At 43.2% G+C, this 22,388-nt stretch overlaps 1 protein-coding gene across 3 annotated transcripts in view; it reads left to right on the forward strand.

The window, feature by feature from the left end:
* SH3RF2 (SH3 domain containing ring finger 2) overlaps window positions 1-22,388 on the forward strand; it is a 102,223-nt gene that overhangs the window by 41,484 nt on the left and 38,351 nt on the right. For 2 of the 3 annotated variants that reach the window (XM_039351584.1, XM_039351595.1), the window contains exons 4-5: window positions 8,751-8,846; window positions 10,189-10,515. The exons of the other annotated variant lie outside the window; for it this stretch is intronic. In XM_039351584.1, coding sequence (XP_039207518.1) covers window positions 8,751-8,846; window positions 10,189-10,515 — 423 coding nt within the window. The remainder of the gene's footprint in view (window positions 1-8,750; window positions 8,847-10,188; window positions 10,516-22,388) is intronic. 3 annotated transcript variants of the gene reach the window in all.

Here is a 22,388-nt window from a genome sequence, read left to right on the forward strand (position 1 = left end):
AAAGAAGGTTACTGAACATCAAGAATGTCTCGCGTCGTCATTGCCATTAGCCGAGGACTCAACACTGGCAACGAAGGTGGGATTGCCTTGCAATTACGCAAATAATTGTAAGCTTTATATGTAATTGTAAGCTTAATTGTAAGCTTACCCTGGAGTCCAGCACAGCGAGGAAACCGCGTTAAATTCAGCAACTGCCTGCCAGTACAGGCAAAGATTGGAAAATTTCAGAGTTTGATATTACACATCCCGAAAGATGGGAATCTTATGTGGCCCGAGCAGAAAATTATTTCAGAGTTAATCAAGTAAGAGAAGAGGGCTTAAAGGCCGCCACACTACTCTGCGTTTGTGGTCAAGATGCATTTGAAATTGCTGAAAACTTAGTAGCCCCTGCACCTCTTGAATCTGTTACCTACACAGATCTTAAGAAATTACTGAAAGAGCATTTTCAACCCAAGTTGTCTGTTATTGCTTGGAGACATAATTTTGAACAGCGGGATCAACGGGCTGGTGAATCAGCTAAAGAGTACATTGCTGCATTAAGAAAGGCAGCTAAGCATTGCGAATTTAAAGACTTAGAGGAAAGACTGAGAGACAGACTTGTATGTGGACTGAGAAACAGAGATGTACAACAAAGGCTTTTTGCCAAAGAGGACATATCATTCCAAGATGCCTTGAGAGAGGTTACTGCAGAAGAGGCAGCAAGTGGGGCAATCAAAAATATGAGGCCCATCAAAAGCTTTCCAGAAGCTGTTTCCGTGCATCACAAGAGAGTTCAAGGAAGCTGATGAAGAAATAGATCATCTCTACCCAACCAAAGAAGGCAAAGAAAAGTCTTCACCTATACCCAAGTGCTTCGGGTGTGGAGGTCGCCACAAGAGGACCGACTGCAAGTTCCGTTCTGCAATCTGTAGAGCATGTGGGAAGCAAGGCCACATAGCAGCTGTGTGTCTGGACCAACAGAAGGTACAACCCCGAAAAGAATTGCGCCTGAAAGGTACCAGGGTCCCCAGCCAAAACAGGGTGGGTTTCTGTGCTTCACGAAGAAGCATTTTTAAGACAGGCACACACAGACCACTTAAAAAGAAGCTGTCACTTAGAGTGAAATTGCAAGGAGTTCCATTGGTCATGGAATTAGACACTGGGTCTGCACTTTCAATCATCTCCATTCACACATTCAGAAAGATTTGTTCTGGTAGTGGTTTCCAGGCTAAGCTTAGGCCTTCTAACATAGTACTAACAGACTTTCAAAACTCCAAAGTGTGTGTTAAGGGGGAGGCCACCCTTAACGTGCAGTATAAGGATTTTGAAGGTCCACTAGATGTATTGGTAGTGGAGGGTGATCGTACGAGTCTCATAGGACTCAACTGGTTTGAGGCCCTGGGAATACAAGTTACAGGGCTCAATAGCCTGCAAACGTTAGACTTACAGGAAGTCTGCAAGGAATTTGCAGATGTATTCAGCCCTCAGTTGGGCACATACAAGGGTCCCCCAGTGTCTCTGAAATTAGACCCAACTGTCACTCCTATCAGAGTAAAGGCAAGAAGGGTACCTTTTGCCTTAAAAGGGAAAATTGATGCTGAATTGGACAAATTGATTCAGCAAGGAGTCTTAGAACCTGTTGACTCCAGTCCATGGGAAACTCCCATAGTAACGCCTCTTAAGGCTAATGGGGATATTCGCATTTGTGCAGATTACAAATGCACGCTCAATAAGGCATTACAACAACATGCCTATCCTGTGCCTATTGTCAGCCAAATTCTGGCTTCCCTCAAAGGGGGGCGTATTTTTGTAAAGCTTGATTTAGCTCAGGCGTACCAACAGTTGCCTGTGGACGAAGCTGCTGCTGTGGCACAAACCATTGTAACTCATAGGGGGGCATTCAAGGTCAAGAGACTGCAATTTGGAGTAAACATAGCTCCTGGAATTTTCCAAAGAGTAATGGAAAATACCTTGAGGGATATTCCAGGGGTTTGCCCCTATTTTGATGATGTCTTAATTGCTGGAGAGTCTACCCAAAATTTGGCTGAAAGATTGAGGGCTGTCCTGCTGAGGTTTTGGAAAACAGGACTTAAACTTAAAAAGGACAAATGTAAAATTGGGTGTCTTCTACAGATTTTCTGGGGTTCAGAATTGATGCCAATGGGATTCATCCTGCTGAGTCCAAATTAGAAGCTATCACACAAGCTCCCAGACCTAAGTCCAAAGCTGAACTGCAAACTTTTCTGGGACTTTTGAATTTCTACAATTCATTTATTCCTAACAAGGCTGATGTAGCTGAACCACTTCATAGACTTCTTGACAAACAAGCTGTGTGGGAATGGTCACAAGCACACGAAGCAAGCTTCAATAAGGTTAAGGCCTTGCTAACATCTAACAATGTGCTTGCACATTTTAATGAAACACTCCCTGTGTGCATTGCTTGTGACACTTCCCCTTATGGCGTAGGAGCTGTACTCAGCCATCTCACACCTGATGGAACTCAGGTTCCTGTTGCATATTACTCCAGAACTTTATCGTCTACTGAAAGGAATTATGCCCAGATAGACAGGGAGGCCTTAGCTGTTGTTGCTGGAATCAAAAAATTCCATGACTTTTTATATGGCAGACATTTCACGGTCTACACTGACCATAAGCCTTTGTTGGGATTGTTTACAACTAACAAACAGACCCCTCACATTATCTCTCCCAGGATGCTCAGATGGTCAATCTTCCTGTCAGTTTATGATTTTTCTTGAATTCACAAACCGGGCAAAGAAATGGGCCATGCTGATGGCCTCAGTAGATTACCCTTACAGGTAGTTGAGGCTGACCCTGCCCCGGCAATCAATATTCTTTCAATTCAAGCACTGCCTGAGTCACCCCTTAATGCCAGGGATGTGGCTGCTGAATCAGCCACGGATCTTACACTCTCTCGAGTCTTATCCTGGGTTTTGTATGATGGCCAGAGAGTTGTCCAGGTACTGAGTTTCAGAGTTTCTGGTTAAAAAGGAACGAGTTGTCCACCTTTCAGGGCTGTCTGCTGTGGGGTAGCAGAGCTGTCATTCCTACCTCAATGAGGTCTAGAGTCTTAGAGTCCCTTCACGAGGGTCATCCTGGCATTGTTCGAATGAAGGCGCTTGCACGCAGCCACTTGTGGTGGCCTGGGTTAGATAAGGAAATTGAGGCTAAGGTGCATGCTTGTCACCTTTGTCAATGCTCACGCCCAGAAATGCCTCAGGCTCCCGTACATAGGTGGGAGGAAACACAGTCCCCATGGTCTAGGGTGCACATTGACTATGCTGGGCCCTTTCAGGGTCAATTCTTCTTGGTCCTGATTGATAGCTATTCAAAATGGCTTGAGGTTGTACCTGTCTCATCCACCACCACTGCAAAGACTATCCAAGTACTGCGGGGAGTTTTTGCTGCACATGGGCTTCCGGATGTTTTGGTGTCTGACAATGGCCTTTCCTTTCCACCCTTCCACCAACGGGATGGCTGAACAGATGGTCCGCATCACCAAGGATGCTTTAAAGAGACTTACCTATGGGGACTGGCATCACAGGTTGGCTGACTTCCTCCTTTCCTACCGCACTACACCTTCCACTTCTACCGGGAGGAGCCCAGCTGAACTTCATTGGGGGCGCAAACTGATTACTAAACTTGACCGGTTGCATCCGGACAGACTGCCGCCTAGGGGTACACAGCCCAGGGCACCATGGCAATTGCAAGTGGGTGCCCCTGTATGGACCTGTAATTAAGGGCCAGGCCATTTATGGGTTCCTGCCACTGTTTGCAAGGTTACAGGCCCTTTGTCTTATGAGGTCCCCTTGGAAGACGGCCGCATCCTACGATGGCATATTGACCAGCTGCGTACAAGGCTGGACTCACCTGTAGAGACTCCTGATTCTTTTCCAGGGGGGAGGGGGACCCTTACGGGCAAAGGGAAGGGTGTTGGCAGCATTCAGATTCTCACAGTGAGGCCACAGATGGCCTGTCGCATGATTCCGCGAGTGTTTCAAACAGGAATTCAAGGGAACCAGTTAGCGCACAAGCTACAGCGCAGACTCCAGCCAGGGAGTCACCCCGGGGGCATAATCATTACACACGTACACCTTTCAGCACTCCAGTCAGGGAGAATAACCGGGAGCATCCTAATAACTCAAACATTGCAAGAGAGCTGGCACACAATCAATACAATTGGCCCAACACAGCCACAGTCCCCAGAGAAGGAAACTGCCACAGGGAAGTGGGAGAAGAGCCAATTTTAGACATTGGACCCTCTGGTTCAATGGAGGGGAGAACTGAGTTTTGGGACAATACTGAAATGACAGTCCTGCTATGGAACTGGGGAGTGGAGGAAGCCAGCCTCCCGTTAGGTCCAGTGTGGGCTTGAGAGGCCATTCAGAGCTACCCAACAATGGCAGCTTAATAGAAGGGTCAGATCGCCTGCAACTAGGCAGGTTAACCAGGTTAGAGAGAGAGCAAGGTCCTGGCCTGACGAGCCCAGTGGGCAAGCAAGCAGGCCAGGCATCAGGGCACAGTCCACGGGGGCCACCAGGGTCTGATAAGGGGGGTGAACCTATAACCTCCACAGGACAAGGTGTACTTGTAAATAATCCAGGCCTAGGTAGGTCACAGAGAGATAAGAGGTCTCCCAAATATCTTGAAGATTTTATAACCTTACTGGCCAGGCAGAAGACTTAAGTGTATTCTGTGGAAGCTGGAAATGGGAACACTGGAGTTAATCCCCAGCACTATAGCGTGGTACCATTTAACAAGAGTGTACACCACGCTCGTGTTGAGGTTGCGTTAAAATTGTCATGTAGTCTTAGCCGGGGGGAAAGGGGTGTTATGTCCTGAGCCTGCAAAAGGGCAGGCTCGGGACGTTGCAATGGTCCCAGGCAGCTGCAAGTTGCCCGGGACCAGACTGGTTGGTGCCAGCGCTCGCGCACATGCGCGAGGCGCTTCGTGCGCCTAAATGTTGCCTTTTGGCCCAGGGAAAAAGGTCTTTAAGAGAGGCTGAGAAGTCCGTGCTGCCCTGAGTTGTAACGGGGCTGCTGAAGAGAAATAAAGAAGGTTATTGAACATCAAGAATGTCTCGCGTCGTCATTGCCATTAGCCGAGGACTCAACAATAACCATAACTGTAACCAACTGCTTCTTGTCACCAATTTATTCTATATTTACCACATTAAATTTACCTTGATCTTTAGCTTTGTAATATAATAGCCTGGGTAGATTTCATGTTGATAGTATACAATAATAGTATAGGTTTCAGCACAGCAAGTAGGTGTATCGGATGAAGCTTTGAAGGAAAATGGTTTACAGAGTACATCAGAAAACAGATGCTAGAGATTTCTAGCAGCTTGTGGTATCATCCAACCCTCCCTGTGCTGATAGAATAGTACTGAAGACAGGCTTTTTTATTGCCAAAGCTATGGTTGATTTAGGCTAGAAGAGGGGTAGGCAACCTCGGCTCTTTTATGACTCAGTAATTCTGGGAGTTGAAGTCCATGAGTCATAAAAGAGCCAAGGTTGCCTACCCCTGGGCTAGAAGATGCTATAAATCATCAGTGAAAAAACAGAATACCTAGGCATCATGGAATCATCAGTATCATCCCCTAAAGCACACTACATTTATCCTGTGAATATCTCTGTTGTTCCATTGCTCATAATAAGCATAAGTAACAGGGCCACCTAGGCATGAGTCTATAGCATCAGGTAGCTGACAAAAGATGCACATTGCAAGATAGAATAACAATGCGCCCAATGAGAAAGAAGGAGCAAGGTTTTTATTTCAGATATAGGGGGGGCAAAGTGAATAATGGGACAGGCTACACTTAAGCATATTCCTGTATTACTGCATTGAGATTACAGTGGAGCTGGCTGGTGAGAGAACTATAGGAACATGGTTCTGAACAGTTAGTTGTGATCATTGCCGGAAACATGGAAGAGCCAGCTGAGAGTACCAACTTTCACTGACGCATCTGCTGCTGCTCATTTCATCAATATAAACGCTTTAAAAAAAAAAAGACTTTCTACATCACTGCATGCACAATGAGGAATCACAGAGAGAGGCAATTTGTTTTGTTCATTGCAAACATTGCCTGGATTGCATGCCATCTGGTTTGGGGTCTTTTGCTTTTTTAAAAAGGTTGCTGGAGACAAAGCTCATCTGCTTTTCTACACCTCTGTTAGAATGCTGGAATTTGGGGGTTTCATATAAAGCCCTTGTCATCTGGGCAAAAGAAGGAAATGTATTGCCATCTCTATGGCTGAGGACAGATTGGTAGGTGATGAAAAGTGGTTTGCCCTGCCACTGTCAAGGTTTATCTGCTTTCCTGTCATTTTCAAGGCTTCAGTACTTGGTTCTTGAAACTCCTCTCCTCTCTTCTTTCCTCCTCCTCCTCTTCCTCCTCCTCTTCCTTCTCCTCCTCCCATTCTTCTATCTTCTCCACTAATCATTGATTTCAAAACAAGATATTTAGATCTAAAGGGTAGTACCTTTAAGCGGTTCTTAAAAGTCCTGCAACAGGGGAAGGAGGGCTATTGGAGTATTCTTTCTTTCACAGTCCTCATTCAACAGACTTCTACTATCACAAGCATTCATTATAAGCACATTTGTTGTTGTTGTTTTTAAAAGAGGGGGATATTACACATCCAAGTCTTCCTTATGTCTGTTGATCCATTCACCAGCCATTCTATTTGTTCCCATGCAAGCTTTATGGCCATGATATTTTGTTCCATAATTAAAGCCTATCCCTTACAGGATTGATTGACTGATTGTGTGCATCAAGTCATTTTTTTAACTCCTATTAATCATATGCATAGATTTTCTCTGTTCTCAATGGTGTACTCACTCATTGTAACCAAGGCCATCCACTTTGCTACTGATCATCCTCTTCTCTTTCCTTCCACCTATTCCAGCATGAGAGCCTTTTCCAGAGAGCTGCATCTTAGCATAATATGTCAAAAGTAGGAAAATTTAAGACTGGTCATTTGTGCCTTGAGTGAACTCTGGATTGATTTGTAAACCAACAAACTTACTAAGCACTTACTAAGTGCTTCCTCATGTTTACATATTTCCCAGTGATTTCTGAAAAGAAAGTTTCTTTCACGTACCCTCTTCCATAAAGTCACACCACACTTTTCAGCTTCTGCTCATTGTCAGGTTTTTTTTGTTTGTTTTTTTTTTTTTTTTTGCTCTTTCCCTCAGAATTCTGTCAAACACCTTCCCAGGCACACAGTATTTAATTACACACACACACACACACACACACACACACACACACACACACTACATTTTTAGGAAATAATGCCATACTATCAGTTTTTGGACAAACAGAAGATGCAGTCTTCACATGCACATTAAATAAATCACACATCTATTCCACAAGTATCTGTATTTTAGCATAGTCCACTTTCTACCTGCAGCCTCACAATTTTTTCACTTTCTCACTATACAGGCAGTGCTCAACTTACAACAATTCATTTAGTGACCATATGAAGTTACAACAGCACTGAAAAAATGACACTGACTTATGATTTATGACAGCTTTTCATACTTACAACTGTTGCAGCATCCCCATGCTCATGTCATCAAAATTCAGACACCCAGCAACTGACTCATATTTATGACAGTTGCAGTATCCCCAGGTCCTGTGATCATCTATGCAAACTTCTGACAAGCAAACTCAATGGGGAAGCCAGATTCACCTACTAACTTAACAACTGCAGTGATTCACTTAACAACTGTGGCAAGAAAGGCTGTAAAATGGGGCAAAACTCACTTCACAAATGTCTTGCTTAGCCACAGAAATTTTGGGCTCAGTTGTCATATGTCAAGGACTACCTGTATGACATCCTTTTCCATATTTTTATCTCAAATATTAATATGGATCTCATTTATTTCAGTTCTTCTCTTTCAGCATATAATCTGTCCCATGCAAATCTCAAAAATAGTCCTAAAAGAGTATTCAGCTCACTTCAGCTTCATCATACATTATTTCATCATGTTTTCCTTACTCTCTGATAAACATCTTTGTTTAGACTTCACACATTTCAAAAATATTTGTTTCAATTGCCATCAGAATCATTCTGCATTTTCTCTGCATCTTTAAACCTTAACTATTCCTTTTTTTCTTTGATTACATTCTCTCTCTATTTATCCATCTTTGTCTTCGTGTGTGTTTCTTCATTATTCATTAATCATATTAATCATTCTCTTTTACTTCATCATTCCACCTTGCAACCTTTGTCCTGTTTCCCATAGAATAACTCCACATACTTCTGCAGCATTCTGTACCACAGTCCTTTTTACTCACATCCAAGTAGCTTCTGCATCTCCATCTCTCCTTGAATTCATTTTCCATTCATTCAGCTGGTAGCTAAATGTATCTTGTTTATGTTGAAATATTGAGGAGTGTGATGTACTGAAGGGTTCAAATATTCTTTCTCTTCATGCACATATGTTAGAATTGTTTTGAGAAATACCAATCTACTTGTTAATACGACTGAGATTTTTTTAAAAAGAAAAATAGTACAACTACTTTGATATATTTGACCAAAAGGAAAGAGCTTCATAAAGATCACATGGGGGAAAATTAAGGGTCCTCTTAATTTTACACACATAGTGTAGGCAACGTTTCATATTTTAATGGCTTACAAACCAAGTTGATGTAATTTATCTTTCACTGTAATGCAGTAAACCACAGATCCTCTATCAAGCATAAGCGACTACCCTGGTTAGTCTTTATGATTATTATCTTTCAGGGTGATATAATCACTATAATCAGTCGAATGGATGAGAATTGGGCAGAGGGAAAGTTGGGGGACAGAACAGGAATTTTTCCCATCTTGTTTGTGGAGGTAAGAACAATTTATTGAATGTACTATGAATATACACCCGCACCACACAATCACACAGAATGTTCTTTGTCAGCACATTTGATCGTGGCTTGCGATTTCAGTCTTGAGAAAAGTTCTCCTTGAAATCCATTAGGTGGTTGTTTAAAGCAAGCTAACATACCCATCAAATGATAGACAACCGGAAATTAAGAGAGATCTGAAGCCTCTCTAGTCAGGTATTGGAAGTAGTGAGTGGGACAAAATAATCTTGCTTTTAAAAGTTCAGAGTATATTCTGTGTATAGCCAATGCTATTTAAAGGAGCTAAGGCTGGTAATAATGGACTCATCGGGCTATATATGTGTATGTGAGTGTGTGTGTGTGTAGAGAGACTCAAGCTCACCACTAATGAGACTGAGTGGCTATGGATCTTATGATCACCCAGAACTTTGCTATCTTTAATTCTCCATTCAAAGTTAATGCACCGTTTGGGAGTTTTTCTGAACTTACAGCTCCTGCTGAACATCAAGTAGCAGTGGTAGCCAGGAAGGCCTTCTCACTGATTTATCTTTTCCACCAATTGCCTATTTCTGGGAAGCTTTCTAGACAGTGTCAGGCTATCTTTGAAAGCCATGCAGATGCTGCAGTTGGCCCACCATAAGCATGTGATGATATACCCATGCACACATCTCTATTGTATGACTACGGTGGTCACCTGTAAGTTTACAGGTACATTTCATGGTGCTGGATATCACCTTTAGGTCATAAGGCCTCATTATCTAGAAAACCATCTGTCTCCTACATTTCTGCTCATCCTATTCATTCCAACGGAATTGATATGTTTCAGGTCCCATAGATTAAACTCTGCCACCTGATGAAACTTAGAATATAATCTTTCTCTGTCCCAGCTTCTGTTCTATGAAACAACACAGACGCAGACCCCAAGATTCATATGTATCCTCCATGGCCTCATTCAAATCAGCCCTTAAAACTCTGGGTTAAATTGTACAGTGGCACTTTCTGAGAATGGTATACATTAAGAGGATGTTACTTTTATTCTTTCTGCTTCACTATCCTTTTATTGTTACTGTTATGTTAATTTATTTTTTTTTAATATTGTATGCCACTCAGCAACCCTAGAGAGTTGAACAGCTTTGCAAATTTGATAAAACATCAATAAGATTGTTAAATAAGCTATGACTTAGCACTGTGTGTAGACCCAATCAGTAATGCCGTTCCACATGCAAGTTAGCATGTTGTTAGAGATAACTACTCAAGCAGTTCCTGGAGTTTCAGTTCTGCAACTTAAAATCTTTGGGTTGCTATTAACAAAGTCACATCTCTTTTCTCCCTCCTTTTTCCAGCCAAATGCAACAGCACAGCAACTTCTTCAAAGGAGCAAAAGTTACCAGTTTTCTCCCCTGAAATGTGCTTCTCCTTTACAAAGGTTCTTACCCAGATCAAAAGGTGTAGAGTCACCCACTTTCTGCAAGGGATCTGAATCTAGAAGGAAAACCATGAGACAGTTCTCTATTACAACTGCCCTAAATACCCTCAACAGGATGGTCCATTCACCCACAGGAAGGCAGACTTTGGATATCAGCTCTCCTGTGCTCATCAGTTCTAGCAACCCTTGTGTGACTGCAAAGCACCAAGAGAAATTAGAAGCCCCATATAACATACCAGACCAGGTAAATGCGTAGCTTTTTCTTTTCTTTCATGATTTTTGTTCTTTCTTTTTTTCCATTATCTCTACTGTATGCTGCTCATAAGGAAAAGATAAGTGAACAAACAATACACTTAAGAGTAGGCAATCTAAGGATGTGTTTTTGATTACCAGGCAGCAAATTGAAAAGCAAACTTTATCTGCCACGGAAGGAGGGATTAATTCTGGCTTCTGAAAAATTCTCTCTCACGCTCTGCTATGCAACAGATGAAAGAAGCTGGGGCCAACTCATTGGATTATCTCAAATGAGGACATAGTTCATTGTTATAGTTTAATTTAGTCTTCACCAAAGTTTATGCATCAAGTTAATTTTTTATTTGTAAAACTTCTGAGCATTCTGTCCAATTTAAAGTGCTCGAAATGGTAAACAAAAAGGCAATGAAATGGATTGAAATGAAGTCACATAGTTTAATAAAATCAAAAAGCAAAACCAAAGATTTTTTAAAAAATGAATAAAAAAATAAAAATGAAATGCCAATACAAATCATCATCTATTGGTGGAATAAACAGTCAGGGTAGTAATCCTAAACCCAGAAACTTTCTAGAGCAGAAGAGGGTCCTCTACATCTAGTCCATGACCTTCCCTCTTTTTTGGTAGAGGACATTTGGGCCCTTATACCCCTAGCAGTAGCACCAAAATTTATCTGCAAATTGATAAATAATGAGTGCATAATTTTATGATTATATGCAGGAAAAAAATCCAAGTACTATAAATGTCAGAAATCTACAACAAAATGAATAGGGTTATTAATGTCTGATATCCCCTATAGGACAGTGATGCAAAAATTTACTATGATGTCCTACCACTGCTGTGCAGTCATAGCCGTTGGCTGCAAGAGGTTTAACCTTCTCTATTCTAGAGAATAGATACTATTTCTAAGAAGGTTTTGGTGTGTGTTCTCTATAGCTCACATAAGCAATGCAAGGAATGGTTTTATTCATTTGATAACTTGAAAAGACGTTATTATATATGGTGCTATATTTTTCATAACTATGTGCGCTATTTTCCAAATTAATCAAGAATTTTGCACAAACTGCACAAAAATTAGATAATTTACAAGGCAATCTCCTGAATTTATAAAAATATTTTTTTCATAATAAAAAGTACTAGTCGATATATCCCATTAGCTTATCATTTGGTTATTTCTTAGGGTAGATGTACTAAACCATTAGACTACCTATCTACTTAGTTCTTAGGTCACTGAATCAGCATCTTATATACTAAAATTACCTAATTCATTCCAGAAATTGCATAAGAATAGGATCAGTAGTATCAATTGTTAAGGTCCCTAATTTGGAATTTTATTTTAAAAGGCCATAATTACAAATGACTAAGATTGCTCTGAATTAGTTTTTACTACCTGTTTATCCTCCCAACTCTACAAAATTTCAATGGGCATGAATACCAAATAGCAAAATAGTGTTTTATACATACTGTTATGTCCTGAGCCTGTGCAAGCAGGCTCGGGGCATTGCAAACGGTCCCGGGCAGGTGTAAGTTGCCCAGGACCAGACAGGCTGTCGCCAGTACTTGTGCGCATGCGCAAGTGCTGGTGCGCCAAAAGTTGCAGATTGACCCGTGAATGGCCTATATAAGAGGCCAAGAGTTTTGGACGTTGCCGGCGTCTTCCAACTGTAAGCTGAACTAAGAATAAAGAAGTCTTGAGAACTACAACTGCTTCTTGTGTCTTGCCATTTCGCGAAGGACGCAACACTGGCGACGAGGATGGGATGCCTTACATCAATCGAAAAGGTGTAAGCTTACCCGAGTGAGTCCTGAGCGGCAGGAACGGCGTTGACTCGGCAGCTACCTGCCAATCAAGCTTGCATTCGGGGGTAGGCTGGCAGATAGACCCTTCCTTCTACAAAATGGCAAAAATTGGAAGGCTTTCGAAATTCGACGTCTCACATCCAGAGAGGTGGGAGTCCTACGTAGCCAGGGTGAAAACTACCTCAAGGTAAATCAAGTACGGGAAGATAATTTAAAGGCTGCCACCCTGCTGTGCGTTTGCGGTCAAGACGCATTCGAAATCGCTGAGAACCTTGCAGCACCTGTCCCTCTAGAGTCTGTCAACTACGCAGATCTTAAAAAGCTACTGAAGGAGCACTTCCAGCCCAAGATGTCCGTCATCGCGTGGCGCCACACCTTCGAGCAGAGGGATCAACGACCCGGAGAATCGGCCAAGGAGTACATCGCCACGTTGAGGAAAGCCGCCAAACATTGCGAGTTCAAAGACCTCGAAGAATGACTGAGGGACAGATTTGTATGCAGTCTAAGGCAGAGAGAGTTACAACAGAGACTTTTTGCCAAGGAGGACTTGTCATTCCAAGATGACTTGAGAGAGGTCACTGCAGAAGAAGAAGCGGGCGGTGCCATCAAGAACATGCGGCCGATCAGAAACAGTCCAGATGCTGCGTCCGTGCACCAGGAAGAAGTCCAAAGGAACTCTGAGGAGGATCCTGACGAGGAAGTGGACCGTCTCCACCCCACAAAGGAAGGGAAACAAAAAGGAAGCTCTTCAGTTCTCCCCAAGTGCATCGGTTGTGGAGGTCGCCACAAGAGAACTGACTGCAAGTTCCGCTCCGCTATCTGCAGGGCGTGCATAAAACAAGGACACATTGCAGCTGTGTGCCTGGGCCGTCAGAAGGTACAACCTCAGGAAGAATTGCGCCTGAAATGTACCAGGGTTCCCAGCCAAAACAGGGTGGGGTTTTGCGCTTTGCGAAGAAGCATCTATAGGACAGGCACACACAAGCCCATTAAGAAAAAGCTGTCACCTAAGGTGAAGCTACAAGGGGTTCCATTGGCTATGGAACTGGATACGGGGTCTGCACTTTCAATCATTTCCATGCAAATGTTTAGGAAGATTTGTTCCAGTAGTGGAACTCAGGCCAAGCTGAGGCCTTCTGACATTGTGTTAACAGACTTTCAAAACTCCAGAGTGTGTGTTAAGGGGGAGGCCACCCTTAACGTACAGTATAAGGATTTTGAAGGTCCACTAGATCTAATAGTAGTAGGGGGTGAACAAACGAGTCTCATAGGACTCGATTGGTTTGAGACCTTGGGAATACACGTCACAGGGCTCAATAGTCTGCAAACGCTTGACCTACAAGAAGTTTGCAAAGAATTTGCAGATGTCTTCAGGCCCCAGCTGGGCACATACAAAGGACCCCCTGTGTCATTAAAACTAGACCCCACTGTCACTCCCATTAGAATTAAAGCAAGAAGGGTCCCTTTTGCTTTAAAAAGTAAAATTGACACTGAATTGGACAAACTGATTCAGCAAGGAGTTCTAGAACCTGTTGACTCCAGTCCCTGGGAGACCCTCATTGTCATGCCTCTCAAGGCAAATGGGGACATTCGCATCTGTGCTGATTACAAATGCACTCTGAATAAGGCATTGCAGCAACATGCCTATCCTGTTCCTGTGGTCAGTCATATTCTGGCCTCCCTCAAGGGGGGGCGCATTTTTGCAAAGCTTGACCTAGCTCAAGCATATCAGCAGCTGCCTGTTGATGATGATGCTGCTGTAGCGCAGACCATTGTGACCCACAGAGGGGCCTTCAAGGTGAAGAGGCTACAATTTGGAGTAAATGTCGCTCCTGGAATTTTCCAAAGCGTAATGGAAAACACACTACGGGGTATACCAGGGGTTTGCCCCTATTTTGATGATGTCTTAATTGCAGGAGATTCTACACACATTTAGCTGAGAGATTAAGGGCTGTCCTGTTAAGGTTCAGGAAAACGGGCCTCAAGCTTAAGAAGGACAAATGTAAAATTGGGGTGCCTTCTACTGATTTTCTGGGATTCAAAATTAATACTACTGGGATTCACCCTGCTGAATCCAAACTGAAAGCTATTATGCATGCTCCCAGGCCAAAGTCTAAGGCCGAACTACAGGCTTTCCTGGGCCTTCTGAATTTCTACAATTCCTTTCTTCCACATAAGGCTAGTGTAGCTGAGCCTCTTCACAGGCTATTAGACAAACAGGCAGTGTGGCAGTGGTCACAAAAACATGAGGCAAGTTTCAATGAGGTCAAGGCCTTACTCACTTCTAACAGTGTACTCGCACATTTCAATGAATCCCTTCCTGTGTGCATCGCTTGTGATGCTTCTCCTTATGGGGTAGGAGCTGTACTAAGCCACCTCAGGGCAGATGGAACTCAGGTTCCTGGTTGCATACTACTCCAGAACCTTGTCTTCTGCTGAGCGTAATTATGCTCAAATAGACAGGGAGGCTTTAGCTGTGGTTGCTGGAATTAAAAAATTCCATGATTTTTTATATGGCAGGCATTTCACGGTCTTCACTGACCATAAGCCTTTGTTGGGACTGTTTACCACACGTAAGCAAACTCCCCAAATCATCTCCCCCAGAATGCTAAGATGGTCTATCTTTCTTTCTGCCTATGATTTCTCCCTACTTCATAAACCTGGGAAGGAAATGGGCCATGCTGATGGCCTCAGTAGGTTACCCCTGCCGGTAATAGAAGCTGACCCTGCTCCAGCTATCAATCTTCTCTCCATTCAGGCCTTGCTCGAGTCTTCTTTGAATGCCAGAGATGTAGCCGCTGAATCAGGCACAGAACACACACTTTCACGTGTCCTTTCTTGGGTTTTATCTGGATGGCCAGAGAGCTGTCCTGGCACTGAGTTTCAGAGTTTCTGGTCTAAAAGGAACGAGTTGTCCACTTTCCAGGGTTGTCTGCTTTGGGGAAGCGGAGTTGTCATTCCTACCTCAATGAGGACTAGGGTCTTAGGTTCCCTCCACGAGGGTCATCCTGGCATTGTACGCATGAAGGCGCTCGTGCGCAGCCATTTGTGGTGGCCTGGGTTAGATAGTGACATTGAAGCTAAGGTGCACGCATGCCACCTTTGCCAACGCTCACGCCCCGAAATGCCACAAGCTCCTGTACATAGATGGGAGGAAACACAGTCTCCATGGTCTAGGGTGCACATTGACTACGCTGGGCCCTTTCAGGGTCAATTCTTCTTGGTCCTAGTTGACAGCCATTCAAAATGGCTTGAGGTTGTACCTGTATCTTCCACCACCGCTGCAAAGACTATTCAAGTACTGAGGGGGATTTTTGCTGCACACAGGCTTCCAGATGTCCTCGTGTCTGACAACGGCCCTCAATTCACTTCTTCCGAATTCCAAGCTTTCTTACAGGCTAACATGATTCGTCATGCCACCTTTCCACCCGTCCACCAACTGTATGGCTGAACGCATGGTTCGCATCACCAAGGACGCCTTGAAGAAAATTACCTACGGAGACTGGCATCACAGGTTGGCTGACTTCCTCCTTTCTTATCACACTACACCGTCCACTTCTACGGGGAGGAGCCCAGCTGAACTTCGTTGGGGGCGCAAACTGACTACCAAGCTTGACCGGTTGCATCCGGATAGACTGCCTTCTTCTTACACACGCCCCAGGGCACCTAGACAACTCTTTGTGGGTGCCCCGGTTTGGACTCGTAATTACGGGCCTGGTCATTCATGGGTCTCCACTTCTATATCCAGGGTCACAGGTCCTCTGTCTTACGAGGTGTCCCTGGACAACGGTCGTGTCCTGCATCGACACATCGACCAACTTCACCCTAGACGGGACCTTCCCGCTGAGATTCCTGGGTCTTTTCCAGGGGGAGAGGGGGACCCCCTTGGGCAAGGGGAAGGGCATGGGCTGCTGCCCATTATCAATGAGGAAGCCACAAACAGCTCATCTCAAGATTCCGCGAGTGCTCCAAACAGGAATTCAAGGAGCCCAACGAGATACCAGGCATCAACGCCTACTCCAGCCAGGGAGTCACCCCGGGGGCATAATCACTACTCACCCGCATCACACAGTACTCCAGTCAGGGAGGATACCCGGGAGCATCACAATAAACCATTTCCCGCAAGAGAGCTGGCACACACTCCTTCTAGTTGGCCCGACACTACCCCTGTCCCTAGAAGGGGGCAAACATACAGGGAGGTGGTCGAGGAACCAAATCCCGACTACAACACCTCTGAATTCACTCAGGGGACAACTGAGTTTTGGGACAGTACTGGAAACCCCACAAGCCTGGGGACAGAACGGGAACCAGGGGACAGACAACCTCCTGACAGGTCTTGGATGGACCTTGGAGGTTCTACAGAATCGCCCAACAGTGACAGTCACTTAGAGGGGCCAGAGAGCCTGCAGCAAGGCAGGACAACCAGGTTAAACAAAGAAAGAAGCCCTGGCCTGACGAGCCCGGTGGGCAAGCAAGCAGGCCAGGCATTGGAGCACAGTCCTTGGGAACTACCAAGGCAAAACAAGGGGGACAGGCACGCCTCACCCCTCAGTCAAGGGGTACTTGGCAGGTATCCAGAAGTTAGGAGGTCACAGAGAGCCAGGAAATCTCCTAAGTATTTAGAAGATTTTGTAACTCTATTGGCAAAACAGAGTTAACAGAGGGAACAGAACACTTAGACTAATGGAAGCAAAAGTAATACCTGGCATTGGGTAGTATGGCACTACACTCGCAATGGGTTATGTGTTACTATGGCATGGTTAATAGTTTAAACCCGGGGGGGAAGGGGTGTTATGTCCTGAGCCTGTGCAAGCAGGCTCGGGGCATTGCAAACGGGCCCGGGCAGGTGCAAGTTGCCCGGGACCAGACAGGCTGTCGCCAGTACTTGTGCGCATGCGCAAGTGCTGGCGCGCCAAAAGTTGCAGATTGACCCGGGAATGGCCTATATAAGAGGCCAAGAGTTTTGGGCATTGCCGGTGTCTTCCAACTGTAAGCTGAACTAAGAATAAAGAAGTCTTGAGAACTACAACTGCTTCTCGTGTCTTGCCATTTCGCGAAGGACGCAACACATACTATTTTACACATACATATTCTCTAAGTCTTGCAGAATCAGCTCACCTTTTTGGAGCTACATAGAAAGTTTACTTGACTATAAACAGTGACATTAACAAACACAAGGGCTACTCATTCTTCTATATCAGCACTGAGATTTAATTCTTAAAACCAGCAAGCAATGTTAATGAAAGTTAAAGAGTGTTGAAATATATATCAGACCAAGCAGTAAAATGTAGAGAAGTAAATCACTAACATGAAGCCTCTCTGTAAGACACAAAGTCTCTTCCAAAATAAGGCAGTTTCTTTGCTCATATTAACATGGAAAGATCTGTGTCATGAGTCTTTAAAGCCGCCACCGAGTCAGGGTGGCTTCCTGTATATTTGTTACTCAGCAAAATACAGAAGAATGGAAAGAGACAGAAAAGATCTTTGAAACAAGCCAATCCAGTAGGGAAGCATTTGTTTGTCAGAGCTGGTAGCTGCACTTAGCCAGACTTGACTGATGTGATCTATATTCAGATTTGTTCAGAAATTAGCAGGAAACCCCAAAGAGTCAATTAAAGTGAGAAGCTGGGGAAAAAAATCCTGTAAGAGAACAGTGGCAAATCACTTCATATTGCTAGCAAGGGTCAAACTCAGCTGACCTCAGACTTCCATTGCCTTATTTGTCTATTTGATCTTTTCTACTTCCCCCCCCCCCCAACATAAGTTCCAGGATAGGTTCAGAGCACTCTTTTACTTAAAAAGTGGAACCTGTGGAGATTAAAGGGATTATTTCCAGAAGTTAAGGAAGAAGGATTAGAGGAGCAGGTAGCAGGTAGATTGGCCATTAAGAATGGAGGGGAAATCATTAGTTACCACTGAGTGGAGCTCCACATTGAGTGGTGATTGCTTGGTTAAATGTTGCTATCTTGACTAAGAAATACAGAATGCAGATCTGGATATACTAGTAGAATTTGGGTCATCAGCAATAAGTTAGGCAGATATTCTGTCCCTCAGTTGTTTTGGAACAGTTCCCTCAACCCATTGCCTCAAAATGGCGTTTGCCCTATTACTTTAAAGTAGAAATGGATCCTTTTAATTAGCTCCCAATTCATAAATGGGTATTGTTTAGGGTAAGTAGTAAATATACTTAGTAAAAGATGTATTAACAAACCAAGTAACAGAGAATGAAAACTAGCTCATTACTGAAAACAAATAATAGTCTAAGGCTCCTTGTAGAGTCGGCATAAAGACACATCATTTTCTTACAGCCAAAGCCTGCTGAGAATGTGAGAAATGATGTCAGAACATTATCAGAGTTTGCAAGCTCCAAGTCTTTTTTTTTTTTTTTTTTTTTGAGATGGAGGGATTAAGACGCAATATATAATTATCCCAATTGGGAAGATTGTAGAGTTTAAGGGCTAAACTGTGTTCCTTAGATTGCACCTTAACTTCCCCCAAACCTTTAAAATAATTCTTCCTCTTATATTCCAGAGATTCCAAGCCATAAAATAAGGTAGGGATGCATTCCATCTGTAGGGCATGGGGTTGTTCACTTGCATATATAGTGTATATATCCTTGCTTATGCTTGCATTGTTTGCCCATTTTTACATCCTTCATATATTAACCAGTTATCTCTCTGATAATTTCCAACTATTTCCCTGTTGTTTTTCAATTGCAGCTTGTAGTTTTATGCTGTGCTAATCTTGATGCAAACTACTTAAATGCACACAATAATTTACATCATTTCCAAGCTTAATCATGCCAAATGATTCAATATAAAGATCCCAATAGAAAAGAATATGTGTGGCTCAGAGTTGAACTATGAAGTTCTTGGTCCTCTCAAAGATTTGTTGTTTGCTTGCAGATGTTTCATTACCCAACTAGGTAACATTATCAGTGTAAGTGAATGTGGGATTTGCTCCCTGTTTATGTACAGTGGCTTGCCCTGCCAATGGTGGTGGGGGTGTGATTTTCTTCTTGGTAGTTTCTTAATTAGGGTAATGTTCTCTGCTTGATTGTTTGTCTGGTATTAATCCCCGCTTGTCTGGGTGTGGGCTAGTGGAGAGGCGTATATTTTTGTTTGTATACATTTTGACTATTAGAGTTATGAAAATATCTAATAAAGCTATTTATATTTATAGAAATAATATCAGGACCCCCAAAACAAGAAAAACATGTAGAGTCACTTCAGAGCAGTTTCCTGTATTGTTCTTAAACTATCTTGCAAAGCTACAGCAATTGCTTGCATCATTAAAGATATACTCTGAGAATCTCTGGGGAGGAAAATTCTTAATTCTCCTTCTCCCGATCAAGAGATCAGTCTTGGTTCTCTGGAATGCAGCCCCTCTCTTCTTGGAATCCACAACATATTCCACCACAATAGCCATTTCTATTTCAATATATTTCCATACATCTTGTCATTATAATAATAATAGTAGTAGTAGTAAAGTTGGAAGGGACCTTGGAGGTCATCTAGTCCAAACCCCTGCTCAGGCAGGAAACCCTACACCATTTTGGACAAATGGCTGTCCAGTCTCTTCTTAAAAACTTCCAGTGTTGGAGCATTTACTGCTTCTGGAGGCAGGCTGTTCCACTGATTAATTGTTCTCACTGTCAGTAAGTTTCTCCTTAGTTCTAGGTTGCTTCTCTCCTTGATTAGTTTCCACCCGTTGCTTATTGTCCTGCCTTCAGGTGCTTTGGAAAATAGCTTAATTCCCTCTTCTTTATGGCAGCCCCTGAGATATTGGAATACTGCTATCATGTCCCCCCTTGTCCTCTCTTCGTTAAACTAGACATACCCAATTCTAGCAACCGTTCCTTATATGTTTTAGCCTCCAGTCCCCTAATCATCTTTGTTGCTCTTCTCTGTACTCTTTCTAGAGTCTCAACATCTTTTTTACATCGTGGTGACCAAAACTGGATGCAGTATTCCAAGTGTAGCCTTACCAAGGCATTGAAGAGTGGTATTAATACTTCACGTGATCTTGATTCTATCCCTCTGTTAATGCAGCCTAGCACTGTGTTGGCCTTTTTGGCAGCTGCAGCACACGGCTGGCTCCTATTTAGGTGATTGTCCACTAGGACTCCGAGGTCCCTCTCACAGTTACTACTATTGAGCATGGTGCCACCTATGCTGTACTTGTGCATTTGGTTTTTCTTGCCTAAATGTAGAACCTTGCTTTTTTCACCATTGAATTTCATTTTGTTAGTTAGTGCTAACAAAAGTTAGTGCTTATAAGTTAGTGCTTATAATATAAGGAATTCCTTCAGGTATACTAAAATTGGAGACTCTGGTTCGTTATTGCCATTTATCATTTTTAGGAGGTAATGTCCTCTAAATAATATAATGGGCATTCTCTCTGACCAAAAGGCATTTGAAAGCAAGGTGACATCAGCCTTGGGATGCCTGACAAGAATAATAATAATTAAAAAAACATTGATAACATGTTGACGGTGAGAGATAGTGATATCTGAGCCAAACACAACAGGATAATGAAGATAAACTAATCACATACTTGAGAAGATATCGGGATAACCAAATAAACAGGCAAACTCATGTTACAGAAGGTCTATTTATGAGACATTTACAGACCTCAGACAGAGCGCGAGTCCTGAAGATAAGTTTCAGAAAAATGTAAACACTATCTGCAGTGTTCCAAAATTCCAAAACTATCAAGGAATGAGGGCACCCTGAGGATGACTAACTCTTCAGTTAAATGTTGCAAATGTCTCTGGAGTCTGAGACTGCTGACTTTTGAATCCTCTGGGAATGGACAGAGTAACAACAAGATGTTTTGTAGAACAAAGGTCCCCAACCCCTGGTCTGTGGAATGGCACTGGGCCATGGCATGCCAAAAACTGGGCCATGCAAACAGGCAAAGACCCGTCTGTGAGATGCAGGCAATATGCGAAACCACACCCTCTCTGATCCACGGAAAACCTCTCTCCACAGAACCGGTCCCTGGTGCCCAAAAGGTTGGGGGCCACTGTTATAGAAACTAATGGAGAAAATGGCTACACTGAGTCAAAGGCCCTCCTCCTCTCCTCCCTCAGTATTATGCAGGGAGGTTGATACTATCTTATTCTCTTCCCTCCTCATAAATGCAATGGGCTTCATAGGGAAATAAATGAATAGGTAAAATTAACTGCCTTCCAAAGAGGCACAAGGCAACAGTCCAGAATCTAGTTTTCAATAAACTGTATTTATTGTTTATATGATTGTAAGCAAATGTTACGGACAGGGAAGGAAAATTTAGGAGACACTCATAATACCTATTATTTATTATGATTAATCACCCTCAAAATTGCTTGTACCTACAAAAAGGGTCACAAGATCGTAATGTGTACTTGTGCTGCTTCTGTGTGCATATGTATACACACTAAACTCTCTGAGTTGCAAGCACATCCTCCAATACAAGCCATCCTCATTTCTTAACCACTTAACTCTCTACACAGAGCTTCAGCAAACGAAGTTCTACATATTGCAAAGCTGTCATTCTAAGCACAGGCCCTCTGGCAAAACAAAGCAGCATTTTTAGGGAAAGGAATTGTGAAACTCATCCAGAGAAGCTCCAAATGCAACTCCAAACGCCAGCTTCCTCTGAGGTTAATAAGGAAGCTTACTTCCTGGAGGCATTCAAGTGATGTTTGACCTTTCATGCATTCCTCTGGTTTGGGCGTGGACTGGGCAAATTGTTTTTTCTTCTCAGATGAGCAATGAGCTTTTCAGTTTTCCCAACTGCACAGCTGGAGATTGAAGGCACTGATTCCAACTGGAATGCATGGGCTTCTTTGAGTTTCTTGAGAGGTTGGTTTTGACTTTAGTTTTTGTTTGGGTTAAAGAGGGTAGCTTTAATAACTGATAGCTTATAAAAAACATTTTGCTTCTTTCCTTTATTGTAGCTCTGGGTGTCTGGTTGTAAGCAGGAATACAAAAGATGATCTTGTAAAAGTAATGTGATAGGTACAGTTGAAATGAGGAAATGGTTGAGTTTGAGCTGAGTTGAAAAGAGCTTGCACTGCTATG

Source organism: Crotalus tigris, unplaced genomic scaffold (genome assembly GCF_016545835.1).
Source record: "Crotalus tigris isolate CLP2741 ecotype Arizona unplaced genomic scaffold, ASM1654583v1 scf7180000017568.12009008, whole genome shotgun sequence".
NCBI classification, from domain to species: Eukaryota; Metazoa; Chordata; class Lepidosauria; order Squamata; family Viperidae; genus Crotalus; species Crotalus tigris.